This window comes from Amphiura filiformis, chromosome 9, assembly GCF_039555335.1.
Source record: "Amphiura filiformis chromosome 9, Afil_fr2py, whole genome shotgun sequence".
NCBI lineage: Eukaryota > Metazoa > Echinodermata > Ophiuroidea > Amphilepidida > Amphiuridae > Amphiura > Amphiura filiformis.
In genome coordinates this window covers 67350938-67374444 of record NC_092636.1, presented here as the reverse complement: position 1 = coordinate 67374444, position 23507 = coordinate 67350938, and the positions used below count along the sequence as shown (strand labels likewise).

At 35.3% G+C, this 23507-nt stretch overlaps 1 protein-coding gene across 7 annotated transcripts in view; it reads right to left on the bottom strand.

Annotated features, from left to right (window-relative positions):
* Positions 1-23507, bottom strand: part of LOC140161362 (cGMP-dependent 3',5'-cyclic phosphodiesterase-like) — a 294091-nt gene that overhangs the window by 74525 nt on the left and 196059 nt on the right. For all 7 annotated transcript variants that reach the window (XM_072184856.1, XM_072184859.1, XM_072184857.1 and 4 more), the window contains exons 5-6: positions 15748-15803; positions 11051-11110 (exon numbers count right to left, since the gene is read on the bottom strand). In XM_072184856.1, coding sequence (XP_072040957.1) covers positions 11051-11110; positions 15748-15803 — 116 coding nt within the window. The remainder of the gene's footprint in view (positions 1-11050; positions 11111-15747; positions 15804-23507) is intronic.

Sequence of the window (23507 nt, the reverse complement as noted above, 5' to 3'; positions counted from 1 at the left end):
TGGATATTTTTAACCTAGATTATTTTTTCCACTCCGAAAAGCTGTTGCACCCCAACCCCACCTCTGCATACAGGCCGGATCTTTTTAAGTGACACAATATATCCAATCAGACCAAAGTTGGCAATAATGAAATTGAGATGCAAGGCAAAAAACAGGAGCAAAACACATAAGAAAATTAACATATAAAAAACTTGCAACTAAGTAGGCCAGGGACTTACAGATTTCAACATCAGTACAAGCGCAGGTACTGTGTAAGTTAGTAATGATAATAACTCAATCAAAAATGTCCTACTTTGGTATGAGTGGATCAGATTGCGTCTCTCTTTGACCAATAACCCGGGGAGGTGTCACTCCCATTGTGGCCTATACACCATCCGCGATAATCAACTTTTGAAAAGCACCCTCCGATACCCTAAACAGGTAGCACACACCTGTTTTCACACCCTAAACAGTGATTTTAATCCTTGCATCAAATTTCATACCCTAAATTTCATTTCCGCGTATTAGCAATTGCAATTTTGCTACCCTTTTTTCCAATTTTTTATGTTTTTGACACCCTAAACACGGTATGCGCGTATCGTGCCTACCCACGAAAAACCACCCTTTTTACGCGTTTTTATTATCGCGGATGGTGTACAGGCCACAATGGGAGTGACCCCCCCCCCCCCCGCAATAGGCAAGTTTCTCTATCATAGAAATCAGTTTTATCTTGTGTTATCCTCCCGGATTATCCTATAGGTCAGCTATTTCATGCCACAAGGTTGCACCTTCTACCATTCCTGTAATGGTTTCTTGTTTATGTGTAATGAAACTTATATGAAATAATAAATGTAAGTGTAAAAAGCACCTGTAGAATAATTTTCAAAGCGCTTTACATTTATTCTGCTGCATATCACATCATATGGCTGGACCAACAATAACAACACTGGTATGACTACCCTTAACAGCTCCCCATGTTACACCTGGGTGAGGCAGGACAAGTGAGATAAAGTGTCTTACCCAATGACACAATATGTTGGCCCTGATGGGGTTTGAACCCACAACCTTGTGATCATAATCCATACACACTGATCGTTAGGTCACCATGTCTAGAATTTTACAATCAAGCATATATCTAGGGACATTGTAAGTATTTAAAAGCAAGCATTCCTCAAGGTTGCGTATTATTGGGTTAGTTGATACAATTGATACTCTAAATTGAATTTGTCTAAGCTAAGAACACACATACATACAGCTATAGGTCATGTCACAACTTCAAGTCATGCACAATGTATTTAATGTGACTAGACAACTGCCTCCACTGCCAGGAAGTTATGCTCGTTTTAGGATGTTTCTATACAGGAAATGTTTTGATAATCTAGAACGGTATGAATGTATCAGTGTATGCCTTGTGGCTCAAGACTCAAATGGTGACAGAATGTGTTTTTCTTTACATGTTTCTCAGCTTGTGGTGTGAGGCTTGCATTGTTAAATTTATACATATAGACCCAGAATTGACTATTCTTTGAACCAAGCATATGGTACCATATGGTGCATTATAAGGTGGAGTGGCTTGCCTCGTGCCTTGATGGGATCATATTGTGTGTTTGGTTCATTATTGGGGTACTCCAGACACAAGTGGAGATCTGGATTGATGCACATGAATATATCCTCAGTGGCCTGCATTGCATATATACAATACAAAAGGCTGTAACGTAACACCGCACTGCGTAGTGAATGCAAAAACGTCGCACTCTCTCAGCACGACTTTTACTGTATCTTGTAATGCAACACGTAAGTCACACTTCCGTTTAGTGTTGCTTGACATGCATATACTCATTTTACCAAATTTTAAAATACGTCACTGTCAATCAAACTCCCCACGACCCTTGATTGGTTAATAGCACATAAGGAAGATTGATTCATCTGGTGCTTTCTTCAGAAAAAAGGAAATGCATAAAATGGCGAAACATTACGGTTCTTTTACAAGGCTAAAAGTAACTTTCTAGGCAATGTGCTATCAAAAAAGAAATTTCTTACTACTAAGACCTAACTTTTGAGATGGTTTGTATATTTGAAGGTGCAAAATTAACCACAAGGTACGTTTCTGAATTTGATTGACAGTGTTTCTATCAATGTGCTGTTTGTATTCAAGTGTTTCTCTCAATGTGTTGTTTGTATTCAAGTGTTTTTATCAATGTGCTGTTTGTATTCAAGTGTTTCTATCAATGTGCTGTTTGTATTCAAGTGTTTCTATCAATGTGCTGTTTGTATTCAAGTGTTTCTATCAATGTGCTGTTTGTATTCAAGTGTTTCTATCAATGTGCTGTTTGTATTCAAGTGTTTCTATCAATGTACTGTTTGAATTCAAGTGTTTCTATCAATGTGCTGTTTGTATTCTAGTGTTTCTATCAATGTGCTGTTTGTATTCAAGTGTTTCTATCAATGTGCTGTTTGTATTCAAGTGTTTCTATCAATGTGCTGTTTGTATTCAAGTGTTTCTATCAATGTGCTCTTTGTATTCAAGTGTTTCTATCAATGAGCTGTTTGTATTCAAGTGTTTCTATCAATGAGCTGTTTGTATTCAAGTGTTTCTATCAATGTGCTGTTTGCATTCAAGTGTTTCTATCAATGTGCTGTTTGTATTCAAGTGTTTCTATGAATGTGCTGTTTGTATTCTAGTGTTTCTATGAATGTGCTGTTTGTATTCAAGTGTTTCTATCAATGTGCTGTTTGTATTCAAGTGTTTCTATCAATGTGCTGTTTGTATTCAAGTGTTTCTATCAATGTGCTGTTTGTTTTCAAGTGTTTCTATCAATATGCTGTTTGTACTCAAGTGTTTCTATCAATGTGCTGTTTGTATTCAAGTGTTTCTATCAATGTGCTGTTTCTATCAATACACTGTTTGTATTCAAGTGTTTCTATAAATTTCTTATTACTAAGACCAAACTTTTGAGATGGTTTATGTTTGAAGGTGCAAAATTAACCACAAGGCACGCTGTTGTAAACAAATTGTTTCTGAGTTTGATTGACAGTGTTTCTATCAATGTGCTGTTTGTATTCAAGTGTTTCTATCAATGTGCTGTTTGTATTCAAGTGTTTCTATCAATGTACTGTTTGAATTCAAGTGTTTCTATCAATGTGCTGTTTGTATTCAAGTGTTTCTATCAATGTGCTGTTTGTATTCAAGTGTTTCTATCAATGTGCTGTTTGTATTCTAGTGTTTCTATCAATGTGCTGTTTCTATCAATGAGCTGTTTGTATTTAAGTGTTACTAATATCAATGTACTGTTTGAATTCAAGTGTTTCTATCAATGTACTGTTTGAATTCAAGTGTTTCTATCAATGTACTGTTTGTATTCAAGTGTTTCTATCAATGTGTTGTTTGTATTCAAGTGATTCTATCAATGTGCTGTTGTATTCAAGTGTTTCTATCAATGTGCTGTTTGTATTCAAGTGTTTCTATCAATGTTGCAGTTGTTTGTTTGTATTCAAGTGTTTCTATCAATGTTGCAGTTGTTTGTTTGTATTCAAGTATTTCTATCAATGTTGCAGTTGTTTGTTTTCACATGTTTCTATCAATGTGTTGTTTTATTCAAGCATTTGTCACATCAGGGTGAAAATCAATGTGATGTTGCAGTTGTTTGTTTTTTATAGCTAAAATCTAGAAAGGGCAGTTAGTCACTCTCAAATTTAATTTCCTGTGTTTTCCAATATTAGAGCAACCTCATTTACAAACCTATAAGCATAACAGACCTTTTCGTTTGTTTTTCCAATACTTGAATATATTTTGTGCAGCAGGAAAACAAACAAACCAAATCAGGTCTCAATATATTACAAATAAATAGAAATGGGGGAAAAGGCATCCTGCATTAGATTTCTCACTTATGAACAGCTTTCAGACTTTACATTTGGCTTTTTTTTTCAAATGGTAATAACTACCACAGTATACTTTTTTCTCAGTTTGATATACTTGCTTAATGATGCAGCTCAAGAAATCCATTGAAATGGTTAAAACTGATATCCTATAAACACTTTTATTACTTCATAGTATCAAAACAATGAGATAATCAAAGATTGTACCCAAAGATTGTCGCCTCATTTGTCCCGTTTGGTAAATCCGTCATATTGTTTAGTCCCACTCACAGAACAAAGCAAATTTATCCGGAGGCACACTATTTGCCTTCCATGAGCAACATGCAAACATGGCTGTGTTTGTACTTTTTGGTTCTTAACCTCACTGGAGATAATAAAAGTGTGATTTTGGATGAAGTCTAAGCAAATAATACATCAATGACAGCTCCGAATGCAACTAAGTAAAACATTGTACTGACACAATGATTAAATAATAATACTCAAATAACCAAATACGGTTTTGTGTCATTGCAATTGTTATATTTGAATCAATGGTATTGAATTGTTTCTACATTTATGATGGACTGCAAGTGGTACTGACTTATTTTTTTCAAGTGCTTCTACGAGGGGGTATCCAAAAGTTTTTGACATCACCTAGAAGCGAAGAAGCTATATCAATGAAATTTTGTCAGTGTAATTACTGGTCCTTATGTACATTATGGTCCAAAAATGGTCTCATAAGTATGTTTACTTTCTTTACAGGTGGCGCTAGATTGGCAGTAGGCGCATAACCTTTTCATGATAAGATCCTCAACTTTCTTGAATTTCTTCACTATGGCCGCATCATGCGAAAGTGATGGACATCCACTTCTTGGCTCATCTGTGAGGGACATGTGGCCAGTTTGGAAATTCCTTTTTCAAAAAGCAAGAGTGCCATATGATGGGCAATCATCGCCGTAGATTGCTTTCATTTCATCATAGATTTTCTGAGCATTGTACATGTAGGCTTAACCCTTCAAATGCAGGAACTTAATCACGCTGCGTGCCTCAATTTTCACCATTTTACAGGTTATGCACCTACTGCCCATCTAGCGCCACCTGTAAAGAAAGTAAACCTACTTATGAGACCATTTTTGGACCATAATGTACATAAGGACCAGTAATTACACTGACAAAATTTCATCGATATAGCTCTTTCGCTTCTGGGCGATGTCAAAAACTTTTGGATACCCCCTCGTACGTGTTTGATTGCATTGCACTTTTATGCTTCTTGCAAACTGGAGAGCTTATTCACTTTACTCATACATGCCTTTTTACAGAAGATGCTGGTTCCAGTAGTACATGTATTCAACATTCAAATCATTTCAATTCATTACCTTGAAGTTACAACTAATTACATGTGAGATGTAGCGGGCTATTTGAAACAGTTATTTGTTCCATGTGACGCTTTGTCTTTACTCTTTTGTTATTTTTAAAACAAAGTATAGTAATCGCTATAAGGTTTTATCCTGGTTTTAAACATCGTCTTTTTTTACATCATAAATTCATTTAATTCTTTACTTTGTCAGTTACTTAGGCCTAAAAAACTGTTTGATTGGCGTAACCTGACCTACCCTAACCATAGACCCGACCCTGACGTTTATCTTTCTTTTTTGCAAATAAAAAAAATAAAAAAAATAAATAAATAAATAAATAAAAATAAATAAAACCTTTATCGATTTAAATTTACAACTTAAAAAGTAAAAAAAAAATCCTGATCTACCTACCCTATTTTTTATGTTACGCCAATCAAACAATTTTTTTAGGCCTTGGTCGGTATATTTGTTATGTAGTACTAGTATCTTGTGATATGTACAAATAAATCAAATGAATAATTTATATGCAAAGATCTGGAGTGATGTTTCACCAAAACAAAATACTTCCATCTCAACATGAGACCTATGTTTAAAAATGTTTTTACGCATATCAAAACATTCTTATTCAGCATGTCTGACTAAGTGAATTGCAATTTTTTCATAAAAAGTCGCCAACATAACTTTATTTTTTCTAATTTACATATTTCTTTACAGATATCAGGTTTTCTACTGTAAGTGCCAGGCAATGATTGACTCAAGTGTCCTCTCACTTCTCCTTGTTAATAATTCTAGGAATTATTCTGCATGCATTTGATATAATAATTTTGCATTTTTAAATACTAATGGCTGAAGAAATTTGTGTAGGAAATGCAACCTCACTATTCTTCAAGTTCAGAATTATTATAAAACAATTTATTTCACTATTCTTTTAAGAGATATTTTCTGAGAAATACAGATGCCATGGGAAAAAGGTGGAAGATGGGGGTCAGCAAATTTCAACCATATTTTGGCAATTTAATAGGTTTGGATAAGTGTTCATAATAATCAGTATAAAAAAATCTGCTATGCCCCCTCCTGGGAAATATGGGACCCCCTAAAATATGCCCCCTAACACGTATTTCCTTGACTTGTAAAATGCCGTTTTAGACCATTTTTGAACAAAATTTTGGCACCCAAGACAAGCATCTATAAAAGTAAATTTTTCTACACACCATCTTTCATCCTTTGTCTTTATGAAAAAATATAAAACAACAAATGTTTATATTAGGATGTTCCATTTATGAACAGGGGTGTGGGCCCATATTTCACATTTTACAACTTTTTCAAAAAAGTGAAATATCCCTCTACTTTGTGACGTCATTGTAGGAGTTCCTCAATCTTTCTCAAATTATTCATTACTGGAGAGAACCTCTGTACATAGGTCATTTATATAATGCAATAAAAATCATGGAGATTTATTTACTTTTCATAAAACACAAACATGGATTTTCCCAATATGTGGCATTGGTATAATGATGCTGTATACAACACCAACATCAAATGTAAGATATTTTCACTGTAGCAGTCCCTTTTCTTGAGCCAATAGTCAGTTATTGCATTGAGGAGTTAAGAACCACATTTAAGAATGCAAATCATGTAAAGGGTAGGTCTTCTCTTACAGCATATTGGATAAATCGCCAGTAGATAATGCTCCTTGAATATGAGCCATCTCATGTTACAAGCTCGTATTCACATGTTAGTGGTATTATGATTATTATGAAAATCACAAGCTCCTATTCTGATTCTTAATCATTTCACATGCATCAGTACTTTAGCTATAGGAACTAGGCCTAGTAGGGCCCCATACCCCAAAGTACTAAATCCTAATAACCTGGGGTGGATCTTAATACTAGGAGTGGGCTATAAATGGGTCTTGTTTTGTTTTGCTTCGGGATAAGGTTTTTTGTATGTTCTATTTGACCTAGGCCTATCTCAACATGAAATTACAAAAAGTTAAGCCTGGATTTCAAAAAAGAATGTGCACGGCAAAAATCCAAAATGGCCGCATTTTCCCCTGAAAGTCACATTTTTAGCCAAAACTTTGTCATTTTTGGGTATTTTTACTTGGTTCTGGTGTCTAGTCTATGTTTTATGGGTCAATCAATCTATTTATGCAGTTAGAAGTAGTCTCAAATCTTCATTATGTTGAGTTACGACCATTTCTGACCCAATGCACCCTTTTTAACCCAATTTTGAACCAGGCCCGTAGACGTTACATTACTTTACATTAAGATAAAATGTAGATTTTTGCACTGCAGACTTTTATACAATTTTGATAGTTTAATGGATTTTATTGTAGGCCTATTCACATTTTTATCAATTTCTTGCATTACAAAAGTTTGTATGACACACAACATTACATTTAGTAATAAATGTAGATTAGATTTTTGCACTACATACTTTTTATACAATTTTGATAGGTTAATGGATTTTACTGTTTTTACATTTCTAGCAATTTCTTGCATTACAAAAGCTTGTATTAACACTTTATATTACTAATTATACGAGGCTTCTTTGATTGTGAGCTAGGATAATTCAAAGAGAAGGCTGTTGGCAAATGCCATCATCATGTGAACATGGCCTTAAACATTTTTATCCCCGAATAGCCAGTATCAGGGGTAATAAAGTTTCTTTTCCTGATATTTTTACACTGTCAGCAGGGGAGAGCTCCAACCTAGCCATGTGTATTAACCCTTGCCCTTCTACGGTGATAGTGGTATGTTAAAATAAGATCAGGGAAAGAAAATTTATTATTCCCGATACTGGCTATTTGGGAGTAAAAATTTTAAGGACATCTCCACAATAAGAGGTAAAATTTAAAGTAATATAAATGGCTAGTTGCTATGTTGCTACGGAAACTGATAACTGTCACAGGCAAAATCTCAATCTGCTGCATGATAGTGTCCTAGATATCATCAGTGCCGTGTGGTCGCTGCTAAATTTCATCTCTGGTATCGGTACCAACGCGCATCAGGTGATCCACTCAAAGGTTTTGCCCCCCCCGCGTTTCGTCCCCATTATCATCACGGTAAAACCCAATATACCAACTTTTGTTGCCTCCTTCGTCCCAGATGACAGCAACAACATTTTTCTATGACCTATGACCTTTGAATTTTGGGCAGTTTGACCCTAGTTGACCCATTTTCTTCATTTTGAGCAATTTGTATTACACTTTATAAGTATATAGGCCTACATGGCAATGGCCATATATATTTAATAATCTATGATCTTTGAATTTTGGGCAGTTTTACCCCAAATTGACCCATTTTGAGCATTTTGTTGCATTAAAAAAGTTTGTATTACACTTTATAAGTATATTATTTATAATACATGGATTATTTAATTTTAAGCTAAATGTATTAGGAGATTTCAAAGAGAAGGCAGTTGCCATGGCAATGGCGAGTTCGATTTCACAAAAACAGTAGGCCCTCTCCGAATAACTTCTAACAGAGCCAGTTTTAGTGCTAGTTTCGGTGTTGAAATAGCACCATCACTTTCTAACATTTGTTAACAAAATCTGAACCTGTAAAGATAGACAACATTGGAGGTTAAGTGAAAAATTAGGCTTTATTTAATACAGCTAAAGATAACGTAAAAATATTGTCATGCGTGGTAGAATTGTCGCTTTTCACTATGATGGAGAGGTTATTTGGTGGTCTGCGCCCCCTTACAAAGGTCACTTAGATGAAAGAGAGCAGTATTAATACTACTTTATTGACCATCAAAATGACCCTCAATACAAACCCGAAAATCCATTAATATCAGCAGCATGATTGGTATTTCAAAAATCGAGAATCATAGATAAGCATTTTTATGTTTAACACAATAACACCCCTACTTGATCAATGTAGTGTTCCAATATATTATTGTCTTTGTTGTTCACTACATAGTGATATAGGAAATAATTATTGTAGGCCCTAATATTCATTTGAGGGTGCATAAAGCATGATGCAAAAAGGTTATTTTAAATCAACACATCGGAAGTTTGGTACTGACCTCCCCCCCCCAACTAATTATGGAATAGTCCTGGTCTAAGCATTTATTTAACACAATTTAGGCCCCAATTTATTATTTTATAGTGTTGTTGATGTTGTTTACTTCTTATAGGCTCCCTTTTCATCAAATTTCATTTTCAAGCTTGGAAAATCACCGAACATGAGTAGCATGAAAATATCCGGGGAAAATATTGCAATTTTGCACTTTTCTGAAAAAGAGCATAAAGTAAGATGTGCTCATTTTAAAACGGAAAAAGTCTCCATGATTTTTATTTGCTCAATTGTTTAACCTATATCTACTTTATCCAGCAAGTAAATAACTTTGACAAAAATATTGAGGAACTCTCATAATCATCTTGCAAACTTGACTTCAAAATTAGGATTTTTCACATTTATACAATTGCTGAAAAGGCCATTACACCCCTCTCTAAAAATGGAACAACCCAAATGTTGTCCAAAGAATTTTTAATTGTTATGTCGAGACAAAATGTGTATAATTACTGTGAAGTATAAATAAAATGTCTGCAGATGCGCGTTATTACGTGGCTCTAGTCAAAAGTTGGTGCTTATTTAAATTTTTGTGTGTCTGAGAAGGCAATCATGGGGGTCAATTTGAGGGGGGCCCAGTATCTCCCAGTGGGGGGTCCTCAAAAAATTTTAATACCTCCACTGTAAATACTCATGGACACATGTTTGATTCACAAAATATGAACAAAATTTGCTGACCCCCATCTTCCACCTACCATCTGAGTCTATGGGATAAACTCTCTTAATTGAATACCTGAGTGGAAGAAGGGCCCAACTCCAATTTTTTACAAAAATGAGTTAGACCCAGCATTTTATTGCCAGCAGACTGTTCTTCCTTGTCTGTGAAAGATGAGCCAAAAGTCACTCTCTAAATAGTCTTCCACATACACTTAATCATGGTTTTCATGGAAGAAAGGCCCAACTCCATGGAGTTGGGCCCTTCTTCCACAAATATTGGATTAAAGAAGAATTTTGTTCACCCATGAAATCTGCTTTTCACTACAATAAACTTTCTTGCTAACATATAACATGTGCAATTAATAGATAATTATCCAATTTCTGTAACTATTTATAACACATCTGCTTACTAAACTGGCACTTGCAGTATATTAGTGGAAGAAGGGCCCAACTCCAGCTCAGATAAGACCTGTACCGTTACCATGGAAACATCATATATAATTTCGAATGTATATTATATTGTATGTTCATGTATTAAAGGTCCCCTGAAGATGAAAACATTCTGTCTACAAAACTTTTCCAAATATTAAGTTTTTTCGTAATATCTCAAAAACAGTTTTGATGGAGTTGGGCCCTTCTTCCATTCAGGTATTCAATTAATTTGTGAGATTTTAAAGATTAGGTCATATTTTTTATACTGTTCAAGACTACATTTTTGATGCACATTCATTTTTGCTAATTAGGTAATGAAATGTTTAGTAATCAAATTTGATTTGAGGTTAATAACAGCATATTGGTTTATTTCTCTCTTTCCACTTGTTAAGTTTTTCTTTCCTTTTGTAAGCGTTGAATGTATTTTAGCAACGGAATGGTTATAAATGAATAAATTTCAAATCAATTTTCCAAACACAACCTGTCTTGATGAAGCTGACAAAGTAATGACGACATTTGAAATAATCGGAATGCAAAACATCGCTGGCGCACCTTATATTTGGCCAAACCGCAAACAGAAACGGTAAACAAAAACATGCCAATGGATTCAACCATTAATTCAGCAGAGGTTAAATTTGGTTTTGAATTGAGGGATTGAAAATGTTATTCGCATTAAAATTGTGTACTTACATGTTTTTCCAAAAGAGAAAAGCACTTCTCATGTGCACTTGATGGGTTGTCACATACTGCCTGCAAAATACAACAAATCATTGTCAATCAATCAATCAATCAATCAATCAATCAACCTATCAATCAATCACGCAAATCAATCCATCAATATGTGATGTGATCAAGCTAAATGAGTCTGATGTAGATCAAAATCAAAATTCAGGTTTCTTATTTCATTACACGAACCATTCACAGAGCTTTATTTTGCTGAAACCTCATCATAATTAGACTTTCATTTTGCTTGATCACATCAAATGTCATTTTATTAAAATACAAAGTACAATTAAATTTAAGAAACTGGTGATAGATAGATTTATGATAAATGAATCTAGGTTAATCAATGTGTTAGTCACATTAGATCCAATTAATTTACATACATAATTCACCTAAATTAAATGTACTGATCAATTAGACTGATTAAAACCTTGATTTATCATTCATTCATAACCTCATTAATAAACGCGATGCGTGCGATCCAATTACATTTAGTTATTTGTTAAAACGCGAACGCAAATTGAGGTCATTAATATCTCACAATTGAACGCAAAATGCGTAATTGTTCCAATGTTGCACACAATTGACCGGCGTTTGCGTGTTGTTGTCGTCAAACAAACTGTGCAAGCGCTGGCTGCCGATTTGGATTGCGGCGCTACCATATTTGCACAGATTGTGATATGCACTTTTGTTATTGGTCGTCCTGTTTTAGCCTGATAGATTTTTGGAAAGGGAAGATGTAAAAATCATCTATTTTTATAAACTTTTGAGCAAAATTTTGTGTTATTTTGTAAGGTGAAGAGATTAAAGTGATGGTTATGAATGAGTAATATGGTAATATGTCGGGCATTGTAAAAAATCTAAACATTTTGCTTTGGACCTCAGAATATCTCTCTCAGGATATTCCTCAGTTCCAAAGGCAAAATGTTTAGATTTTTCACAATGCCCTCCAAATAACCGATGCGCAGTTGGTTATTAACCTCTAAATCAATCACACAATTGATCATTATGTGAATAAAGAACTGGTATGATCTGTTGCACAAAAGCAACAAAATCAGTGTTGTACAATAATGCTCTCCCAGTATTTCATTTACATCCTTGTCCAATCCAATATTGTTAGCTCATATCAATAATCTGATCTGTGAAGCATATGCACCAACTAAACATTTAATGAGGGGGAAATTGCTTCAGAAGAAAATGTCAAATCTGAGGCTTTGTTAATAAATTTAGCTTTTTAGGCATCAAAGCAAGCAAAATATAATTGCATAACTATACACAAAACAAGAGTTACTGTTAATTGCATCAATTTAATATCAAGTTATGCGTATCCAAAAACAATAGCCTGTGTAGTAACATTTTAATTAAAGTTGCATTTGGTGGTTTGAGCTTTTGATCCTTGCAGAAATCCCAATCTACATGTAATGCTAAATGACCTTTTAATTTCTAATTTTCACCCTGAAATATGGTTTTTCCTGCACCTTTTTCCTTCGAAATGTTTATCAATTTAGGAGAAAAGCAAATGCAACAAGCAAATGATAAAAATTACAGAACATATGTGTGCATGCTTTTCCTCATCGGCCTCATATTACAAATCTTGGTCCATGTGACTGAAAATGTAATCTTGCAATATATAGAAAATCCCTGGTATAGCCTAGTACGGTTGCATAGAGGTCAACTCCACTGAATGACGACATTCGTAATCCGTACACCACTTCATCTGATATCCCCACAATTTAATGTAGGTTCAACATACTGCTATCTACTGAGTAAAACCAATCTCTAACTGGCCACAATAGATGTTATTCTCCATATAATATTATTTCAAAATAGTACATTTGAATTGTACATATCCATCAATGAGGGTATTAAACACAATATAGCATAGAAAAAATGATTTGTAATTTGGAAATATTTCAAAATCAGTTCCAAACCGACAACTGACTTCAATTTTTTTATCATATCATGCTATCTATAAACCTAACATTACTATATATACCCAGCGCAATAACTCCCTCTTGTAAGCTTTCATAAACCACCATACACGACACCAGTTTTACCAACAAACAGCTTCCATGATCTTGCTGGGGGCAAAACAGAAAACCTGACAAACAGGCCAAAATTGCCTGCTCAATAAAAATCGCTTGTAACCTCATGGGACATGGCTGTTGTAGCATGTGCGCATATAATAGCGGTGGGAATCGGCAGGAAAGAGAAATTGACAGCGATTCTGTCCTATGATTAGAAAAGAGAGGAAAAAAAATATTGTTGATTAAAGGAGATGTACATTTGTGGGGAGTTATTACAAGGGAATAAGGAATTCTAGCTAGCTATCTCATCAGACATCTTATACATTTTCAGCCTGAATTAACACAGAATAATATATTGGATTGGAATGCAATATGTAGAATTGAAGCTTATACCTTTGAGAGGTGATTACTCTACAATTTTATCTACAAATTCTCATTTCCTTTCTTAGTAAATAGTGGAATTATTGGATGGGTATTGGCTTAAAATATATCAGGAATTCTGTGACCTTTTTCTCCTTACCCTAAAGAGATTAGATCTAAAAAAGAATGGATCCATGATATTTGTGTGTCACTCATGAACGAGGGCAAAATAGTGTTATTTTGCCATGCGCCTGGTAAACTTTGATTCACGGTTGTTTGATGGGATCATTTATTAGTTTTTCAAACAAAACATCATGTATAACCAAATTTTAGGCTTAAACAGCTAAAAGTGATATCGTGCTAATGTATACAGATGCTTTTGAGTCGTTTTCAACTTTAATTTCCCTTCTTTTACAAAATTATTGACTTTTATAGTATTTTTTTAAAGCTTTTTCGGATATAAAATGTATGCATTAATGCCAAAATTGGTGGCGCTATTTAGTTACTGAAAATTACCCTTTCAAGCTTTTAATACAAATAATTCCTTTTATAGTTGGACAAAATATGTTTATAAAATGTCCTTGTTGCTTGTTTCACCTATTCCAGCTGTTTTAATGGCGGTATTGATCACCTAACCTTTGCAAATAAAGAAATATGATTTAGGATAAATAGCGCCATCTATAGTTTGCATTTAGTTAATAATGAAGCCAATTCTATATACATCAAACAGCCGTGGATTTACAGTGTGTTTGTTCTGTATTAATGCTATATGCACAAATCTTTGTAATGCACAAGCTTAAAAATGCAAATTATTGGTGGACTATTTTGCTCTCCATGTGTGACAAACCAATATAATGGCCATGCGCGTATTTTGGGGGGGCTTTGGGGGTGCCAGGAGGGGACGGCCAAAACAAAGGGGCGGAAGAAGAAGGGACGGCAAACGAAGGGGCGGTGGAAGAAGAAGGGAGGGGGGCAAAAAGTAGAAAAAATTGTACAATACATCAAAATGTGTATAATCGGGTTTTTTTTTTTTTTTGCTCTTCACTTTTTCAAACGACCGAAAAAAAAATTGGGTCAACCTTTCCTTTTCGGGCTGTTGAGGAAGGGGCGGCAAAATTGAATTTCCTTCAGCCCCCGGGGTAGGAGTGGCCACGGTACGCCACTGGTGGCTTTACCATAGTTTTATACATGGGGCAATTCTGAGTAGGTTCTCTTTGGGTATAATCTCTTTGCCTTACCCTAATAAAAATCCATATCCATATTCTCAAATTTGTAGTTTCAGAAAGTGTCCTTTTCAATTTGCTTCGAGTAAAAAAAATAAATGTTGGTATTTATATAGCACCTTTCACATGTGCACATGTACCAAAGTGCTTTTTAACACTTATTCCGCTGTCATTAGAATATGTCAGCTGCCATACAATGCCCAAGGCATGCTCATACCCTTGGGCGGTGCTCAATGAACAATATTCATAACAGCTCCCCATTTCACCCCTGGGTAGAGAGAGGCAAGTAGGTTAAAGCACCTTACCCAAGAGCACAACACGATGGCACAGCCGGGGCTCAAACTCGCAATCCATCGATTACAAGGCAGAGCCCATACTGCTACGCCAACGTGCCCCACATTGCTCAGAAACGTCATTTCTCCCTCTGCACCCTTTCTTCACCCCTCCCTCTCTCTTTCCAAAATTAAAATATTAAGATGATAACAGAAATCATGTACTTGAAATGGGTGTATTATGTTGTCCTGCACAAATTGAAGGGAGATATTTAAAATACTAATCAAAATCAAGTAAGGTAGCAGCAGGGCACTTAAAACCAACCCACATTGGCTTATAAAAAGGCTTGGTTTGGACTGAGACGAATATACCTACAGGTAGGTATATTCGTCTCAGGTTTGGAGGATGCTCACACCACATTTTTTTTTCATCATTATGTAGATGCCATTTTTGTCATTTGACATGGATCCCCAACATTAATTCAAATATTGGTGTGAATCAGGGAGGTTTTCAGGTTTGTCAGGAGGTAGGCATATAAGTATATTTTTAAGAAACCTCCTGGCAAATCAGGGAGACTTGGCATCTCTGAGTCTGCTTGGATCAGACCTGGTCACATATAAAAGGCTTAGTGCTAGAAGGCAATAGCTGCCAGGTGTCATATGTATGCAATATCAATTGCAGACATTGTCAATTTTCTATCAGGCAGCTATTGCAGATAGGATATTCTTGAATTAAACCATCGCTATGGATATTATTGTCTTATCAATAAGTGCACACTTACCACCATGACGCAGACAATTCTTTGGTTCTCTTTGTCTATTACAGGGCTGCATAGAACTGCAAGAAAAATGAAAAATAGAATCAAGCAGTTAAACACCTGTGTCTGAAAATGTACAGCAAGCTTTAAAGAACTGTTCAAAATATGAGAAGGTTCTGCAACTAGTTTTTATTATTGAGGATGAGGGGATATGAGGGGAATAAGAATATTGTCTGTACAAATTGCAAATATATTTGAAACATCAACTTCAAATGGAGTCAACAATTCAGGTAACCCAATTTAAAATTCACACTCTCTATGTGTAAGATTAAGGTCATGTCTTCCACAGGGGATGTAAAGATTTCAATTGTAATAGCCCAATGTGATACATAGCCAAATTTGGGAAGGCACATTTCACCTATCCTTTCTACATTCAAGTCCATTATGAAATAATTGATACATGATAAAGCAGGGATTCATGACCAAGTTGATAATTTGAGCATATTATTTAAATTTAAAGTGCTCTCTAGTAGTCAGTTCCGCAAACTTGTATCTTTATAGGGACACTTATCCATTCAGTACTATCCTTATGGGAATGTGTTTAGCTTGTGGTGACAAAAGCCACATTCTTACACCCTAAATATGCTTAAAATGACCTATTGGCATACCGGAGCAAGTGCTTTGTGGGGACATTTTTTATACCCATAGAGATAATACAGAATGAGTAACGTCCCACAAGGGTTACACACTTACACACACCTAGTCCCCATAAAGATAAGAGTGTCTGTATATCGGAATGTGTGTGTGTGGAAATGGATGTGGGAGGGGGTGTATGCATCCATACATAAAGGTGTATGACTCTCTGCAAGTGTTAGTTATTTGTATCATATCCCTGTTGAAAATCCTTCTAAAACAGTTGACACCACTTCCATCGCCTGCCACTGTGATGGTCATCCTTATAACAGTTCCGGTTCACACATTCACAGAATTTACTTCATTATCAAATTACCTCGCTGACATTCTCTCACAACAGTAACATGCCAATTCCAATGAAGCGTCCCAGTAATTAATTCTAACGTCTGCTTGTAATGCCATCCGTGGACAGTACAAGAGCTCAATTGTGCCACTATTTGTACTACTCCCAACATGCCGCCGGCTCGTTTCACATGGATCATATCAATTAATATAAGATGAATAAACAAACATTTAATAAGTTTGTTATTATAGTTTCTCTTGGCCCCTTGGAACCAATGATTATTCCTCAGAAACATCAACATTGGTTACATAGAAGATAATTAAACATTAATGGCAGGGGTTATTATGTGTCTAAACATATGTGTGCTGAATATACAGCACTGAATACCTGCAATCACAACATATTATATACTCACTCACAGTACTCTAAAAGATTGATCATGTTAGAAATTAAGTATGTACTGTTGTCTCTTATATATCATGAAAATACAGTATGCACACACACTCAACATTACGTCCAATTTGACTAATATGCTAAGAAAAAATGTGACCGTCCAGGTCCAAACGCTCGTAAAGTCGGCCCCTGGTCAAATTTGTTTTCTTCAGTGTTTAGAAAATATATATCATAAGCTTTACAATGATATATCATTTGACTTCAAACGATATCCAGAAGCGGAGTTATAACTTGTTAAACTTTGCTCCTTCAGTAAAAGGGTACATTATTTTGGCACTACATTATTTCTCTTTTTCCACATTGCTGGTCTTAAATATCAAATGGTCATAATTGGCGGTCACTTCAAATCATCCCCAACTCAACGAGGTTCAGGAATGTCCTCTCATTGTTAATTGTTGGTTAACCCACCACTTGAACAGGATTTAGCCAAAGCAAACAAAGACTTTTTTTTTTTTTACTAATTCTATACATAAGTATAAGCTTATTATCCTCTTCAACAATAGGATTGAAGATTGGTGTTTGACTGGACTAAGCACCTAGGTTTCATTATCATTGAGGTATAGGACTTTTTATTTTTTTAGGAGAAGAGCAGGTAAGGCAACTACTTGATTATATTTCTACATGTTCATACTACATACTCTGAAAATTTTAAAAATTCGCGACGAGTCCGTTTTCTTTAAATCACATTTTGTTCCTAAAATGGGGTTATAAGCGCCCTCAACGGGCACTCTCTCCATAGGGTTACATGTAAAGACCAGTTATAGACAAATGGCCCTAAAATAAAAGCGGACTGCATTTAATTTCCTCAAATTTTGCATATGATGTAGATTTAACATCTGGAATGTAATGCAAGTGATGTCGTTGCTGCTCTTCTAAATTCATTTTTAAAATGTCCGCCCCAGACCAAGGTGTAAGATGAGAAACATGTCGGACAAATATTAGGGACATATGAATACAACCTCTATCCACATTTTGCACTGTAACTCGAAATACAATTTGCCGACTTTACTACGAGTGGTTTGAGATGGATGGTCACAAATGTCTTACCCGCTTGGAATCCAGCAAGTGTAATAACAAAACACACAATTTCCCCTGCCAAGCAGGAATGAAAATAAAAACTCCTATCGTCAAACAGCTTCACTTGAAAAAACAAACTCATGATCACAACCCGACCAGGAATTGGACAGTTCACAGCGAGGCACAAGAGAATTGTGTAACTATTTTGTCAGAAAACTTGATATTTGTCATAACATGTCCATCATAAGAGGGAACCTGCAATTACGTAGGTCTTACAGCTTTTTAGACAAAGCTGAAATGTTAAAATGGTCCTTGTCCATATTGGAAAGCACAACATTTCACAGCCCATTTTTTGCAATTTGAAAAGAACATTTACAAAATTGATACATTTTCTTGGCTCTATTGGGAAAAAATATCTGTAAACGTGAACATTTTGTCAATCCATGTCACTCATACATATTTCATGCTTTAAAGTGTATTTCAAAACCCAAAAGTCCTATTCAATGGCAAAAGCACTTTTTGAACTTCTTAAGAGTTAATGCAATAAGACACGCTTTAAGGATTTCAGCTTTTTCTGGGCCATATGAGTCAAGAGTCAAGACACATACTACTTTTAACACTGAAACTAGATCCCTATGTTAAATGTGCACAAAGTGCAAAATTATGAATTCATGGACAACAGCACTAAAATAAAAATAATTACCAAAATAAAATCTGAAACATTTTGTACTTTTCCAGTATTTGTAAGCTTAACTGCTATAACATGATGTATCATCTGCTCATGATTTTCATGCCTCAATTTGTCCATACCTATAGTGTGTTCAGTATAAGTTGGAACATGACCTCACCCATTAACCTTTGTTATCTCCTACACCCTGCCCAAAGTCATATTCCATTCTTCACTACATAATCTTGAACTATTTATATTTGTGTATATTCTCAGTCATCCAGGTATTGCCGAAAAATCAGACAGCTTGAGGAAGCATCCAGGATAGGATGTGAAATGTAGCCAGTCAATAAATAGTAAGTCCAGTTGACTAGATTTTAATTTAAATCAACTTGAAATCTTGAACTACTAAAGTATGTTCTAGTAGCGTCTACCATTTTGACAACACAACCTAAGGCCTGTTTGTGTAAGATTCATGCATTTTGGTGTCAGTCATGTTGTACTTTATACTGGACATACTATAGGATTAATCTAAGTTCTTCAGCTCCTTACAATCTACTAAACCTGTGAATGGCACACAAAACATTACTGTCCCTATAGTGTGTGTTAATTTCCCTCTATTGCAAATGTTTTAGCTTGAGCCAGGGACGAAAACAAAATAAGCTGGTGAGAACAAAGTGCAGTGTATCTGAGGTGCATGATCAAACCTGGCTTAAATAGCTTAACAGTCAGGTCAGCACATTTCAGTAAAGTAAAATGTACCTTACTTTGGGCTCTTTTCAAAAAGTTATGAGCACCTTTGTGGGGCTGGGGAGTGCAGTGTGGCAGAGCAAATGAGTGAGATTGCAAAACAGAGCTAGGCCTCAACTGTAAACTACAATTTGAGCTTCAAATTATACTTCCCCTAAAAAAGTTTGAATGCTGCACTCCTTAATACAAGTAGTATAACTATGCTTTATTCATGTTCCAATAGCACTTTTTTAGAATGTCAAAAAGAGGGCTAGATGGCCGAGCGGGTAAGGTGTTGCGCTGTCAGTCAGGAGAAAGACGATCGGCATGAGTTTGGGCTTGCCTTAGGTGAGAATTCTCTTACTCTCCCAAAATTTTTCTATAAGGTTGGAAATCCTGCATTGTGTTCAGTTACTTTACAGAATAAAATTATGTGCGACGTCTTGTGGTTGGAAAGTCACCTAAAGCTGTTCGTCCTGTGTATAGGAAGAGTCAAACCCTGTGCACGTTAAGTGTCAGAACTGTTCAAAAAGAAAAGGCGGACCATCCCCGGTTCTGATATCTGTACTCAATCCTAGGTTTTCATTCTAACACACAGTACCTTAAAATTTGAACTTATTTTATTTTTCATCTTACAAAACAAAATATGTGAACAGGATTGCAATGATTTATAAGTGTACAGCACAACGACTATATTGAAAATGAGTGACTTTAAGGGCTGTAAAGAGTGCAGACTGTGGTTTGAATTCCAGAGGGTGGGTGTCTGTAAGAGACATAGCCATCAGAAAAGGACCAACCCAGATCAGAGTTACAGTGGAATTCCTTCCTTACTTCAAATGGAGGTGATAGTATTCTGTAATTGGCTGGTGTTTTGTATCCTGGTATACAGGAAGTGTATTATATGGTACCAAGAGGGTTTCCACATGTTTATTAGCTGCTGTTGTGCAAGAGGAAGCTGCATGGTGTTCATTATTGATTCAAAACTCCGCTGGGTCAAACCACACGAAAATTACTATTCACACATCGTTATATTGCTCATAACAATTCTAATTTAAGAACTTGGTAATTTCAAGTGGGAAAATAAATATCTGTATTGGGAGTTCATGTGCATCCAGCAAACACCTTGCAAAAACTCTAAATTGGTATTTTGAAGGAAAAACATCTTCTTCTTCTCTTTTATTTGGGGGAGGGGGGGGGGCGGCAATGGTCTGATTGATGCTTAAACTTACACATTACAAAATTTGCTAATCTTATACATGTATTGTATGCTTATACATTGTATTTATAGGAAATATGTAACCTTTTCTCATTATTTCATGAACTAATTTTACTGCTCAACATTATACTCTCTTCTTGAATTATCGATCATTTATCAATTCTGAATTAACTATTCATTACAATTCAGCAACTGCTATCTTCAGTAGACAGCATTGAAATTGTCATACTGTTACAGGTGCATTTATTAGTGCTGGTTACACTATTTCTTTGCAACCCTTAAACAACACTGAATCTTAAGCTCCTACTACGCTATTAGAACAAAGCATTGCTATCTTCAGTAGACAGCATTTACCTATCAGGCTATCACAACTGAGCATTGATATCTTCAGCAGATAGCATTTACATATCAAGCTATCACAACTGCATGGGCATTGCTATCTTCAGTAGACAGCATTTACATAACAGGCTATCACAGCTGATCATTGCTATCTTCAGTAGACAGCATTTACCTATCAGGTTTTCAAAACTGATTATTGCTATCTTTAGTAGATAGGGTTTACCTATTAGTAGGGATGACCAATGAACCATCAACATGATTAGAACGCTCCCATAGACATGCAGGGAGCTCAACTGTGCACTGCTTGCACAGACATTTCTAAATTGATCTCATTCTTTTATTTTTCAATATTTTTCTGTACAAATTGGGGAAGTGAATACCAATTATATTTTGTAACTATCTTGCAAATTACAGCAACACAACTTATTTCATTTTCCTGTAAGTGCGAGTCAAAATTGTTCCATCGCCACAGTGCGTTTAATTGCCAGTGGCTAAGTTCAGCACTGCTCAAGAATGGCACAAAATATTCATGTCAATAATTTCAGGTGAAAACGTGGCGTATTGAGCTGTAATTTGGCAGAGTTGCCAGTAATACCTCTATCATACCCTCTGTAAAAAGGAAAAAAATGAACAAGTAGATCTCGAGTTACAAATTAAATCACCAGCTTCCCTTTGGAATTTCCATACTCCTTTCGAATCATGCTAAGAAGACACCTTTCTGAACATAAATGTGAAGTTTCGTGCTCATTCGATGTATTTTTCACCTGATTTCAACCCTAAACGTTTTCTTATATTTAGGCCTATACCATCTACAACTTGCTGCTGGCTATACCTTGTTTAGAACTTTCAAAAGAAGTACCTGAATGTGCAACCATAACTGTTTCAAAATGGCCCGCGAAAGTCATGCAGGTGACTCCGAGGTCACGCATTGAATTGGTTTGAATGAAGAATACTACGGGAACCAGCACCTTTTGTTAGAAGTCACACATGAGCATGATGAGTGAAGTGGATAACCTCTATTGTTGTGAATGAGTCAATGACCTTCAATGACACTTAAGATTTTGTTTGCATACACCTACTAATTGGTCATATTAAACCCAATAACATTGACATTTTGGTTGTGAAAAAAAAGTTCACCTGGACTTAGTGCAATTTTGATTTTGTGCCATATCGGCCATCTTGGATGATTTTTGGCAAATGTTCTCTAAATGCATGATTTCAATGCCTCAGTTTGAAAAAATAATTTATGTCATTGACTAGTAAAGTGCCATTTCATAAGAAACCCTTTGATACTTTCACAATATGCTTGTTTCATGTTTGCATATATGTTAAAATAAAGAAATATATAAAGGTAAATATATGCTTATGCCAATTTTGCTCCCAATTGCTATTTTTGGACCTTGTCATTTTATTTCGTTCCAATGACCGGTCAGAATGGGAAACTTTGAAAATTCATAATTCGAAAAGTTTTTGAACGATTTTGACCATTTAACCACCAAAATACTTCTGTTGATGAGTTCTATCCAGAAAACAGTCTTTTGTAGCAATAGGGGCAACATGAAATTTTGATGGTTATCCCTACTATTAGGCTATTACAGCTGAGCATTGCTATTTTCAATAGATAGCATTTATCAGGCTATCACAACTGATCAACCTTTATCATGAAATTAAGGAATAACTCATATTATTTGAAAAAATAAATTAAACCATAAAAAAGCAGAAAAAGATGATTAGTTTTATGCACAAAAGGAAAATCCATGTAATATTAGTGTGTATAATAGTGTGAAAGCTGTTGGAATTTTCCAGGTCTAGAATTGAAAATTATGTGATGTTTTGTTAGGATATAGCCTATATATGTGATGCGATCAAGCAAAATCAGTCGGAACTCAGAAATATTGATTTTGAGATATAGCCACACAGAGGAATTATTTCCTTTTGTTTCCTGCTGTTTTGGAAACTCTTTAATTGCTCATATCTTTGGAACTGGTTGTTAAATTTCAATGGGGTTTTCTGCAAAATGCAGCTTTGTTAATGCTTATTACTCTCCTATAAGAAACTCAAAATTTAATATTTCCGAGTTCCGGCTGATTTTGCTTGATCGCATCACATATAATTAAATAATCAAATCAAAGAACCGTGACAAATGAATCATTTACTGATTATGTTCAAAGGCTATACATCTCCCTTCCGGACTAGACCGAAGCATCACAATTTGCCGGAAGAATGCATGAAACTGATAATAAATTTAGGTACCTTTAGCAATCGTGAAATTTGATAATCAAGACTTATTACTCAACTACAACATAATGTTAACCTGTATTTAGCACACTTTCTATAATGAAACTGCAGTCAACAAAATGCAATCATGGCACATACAGTATGCTAGC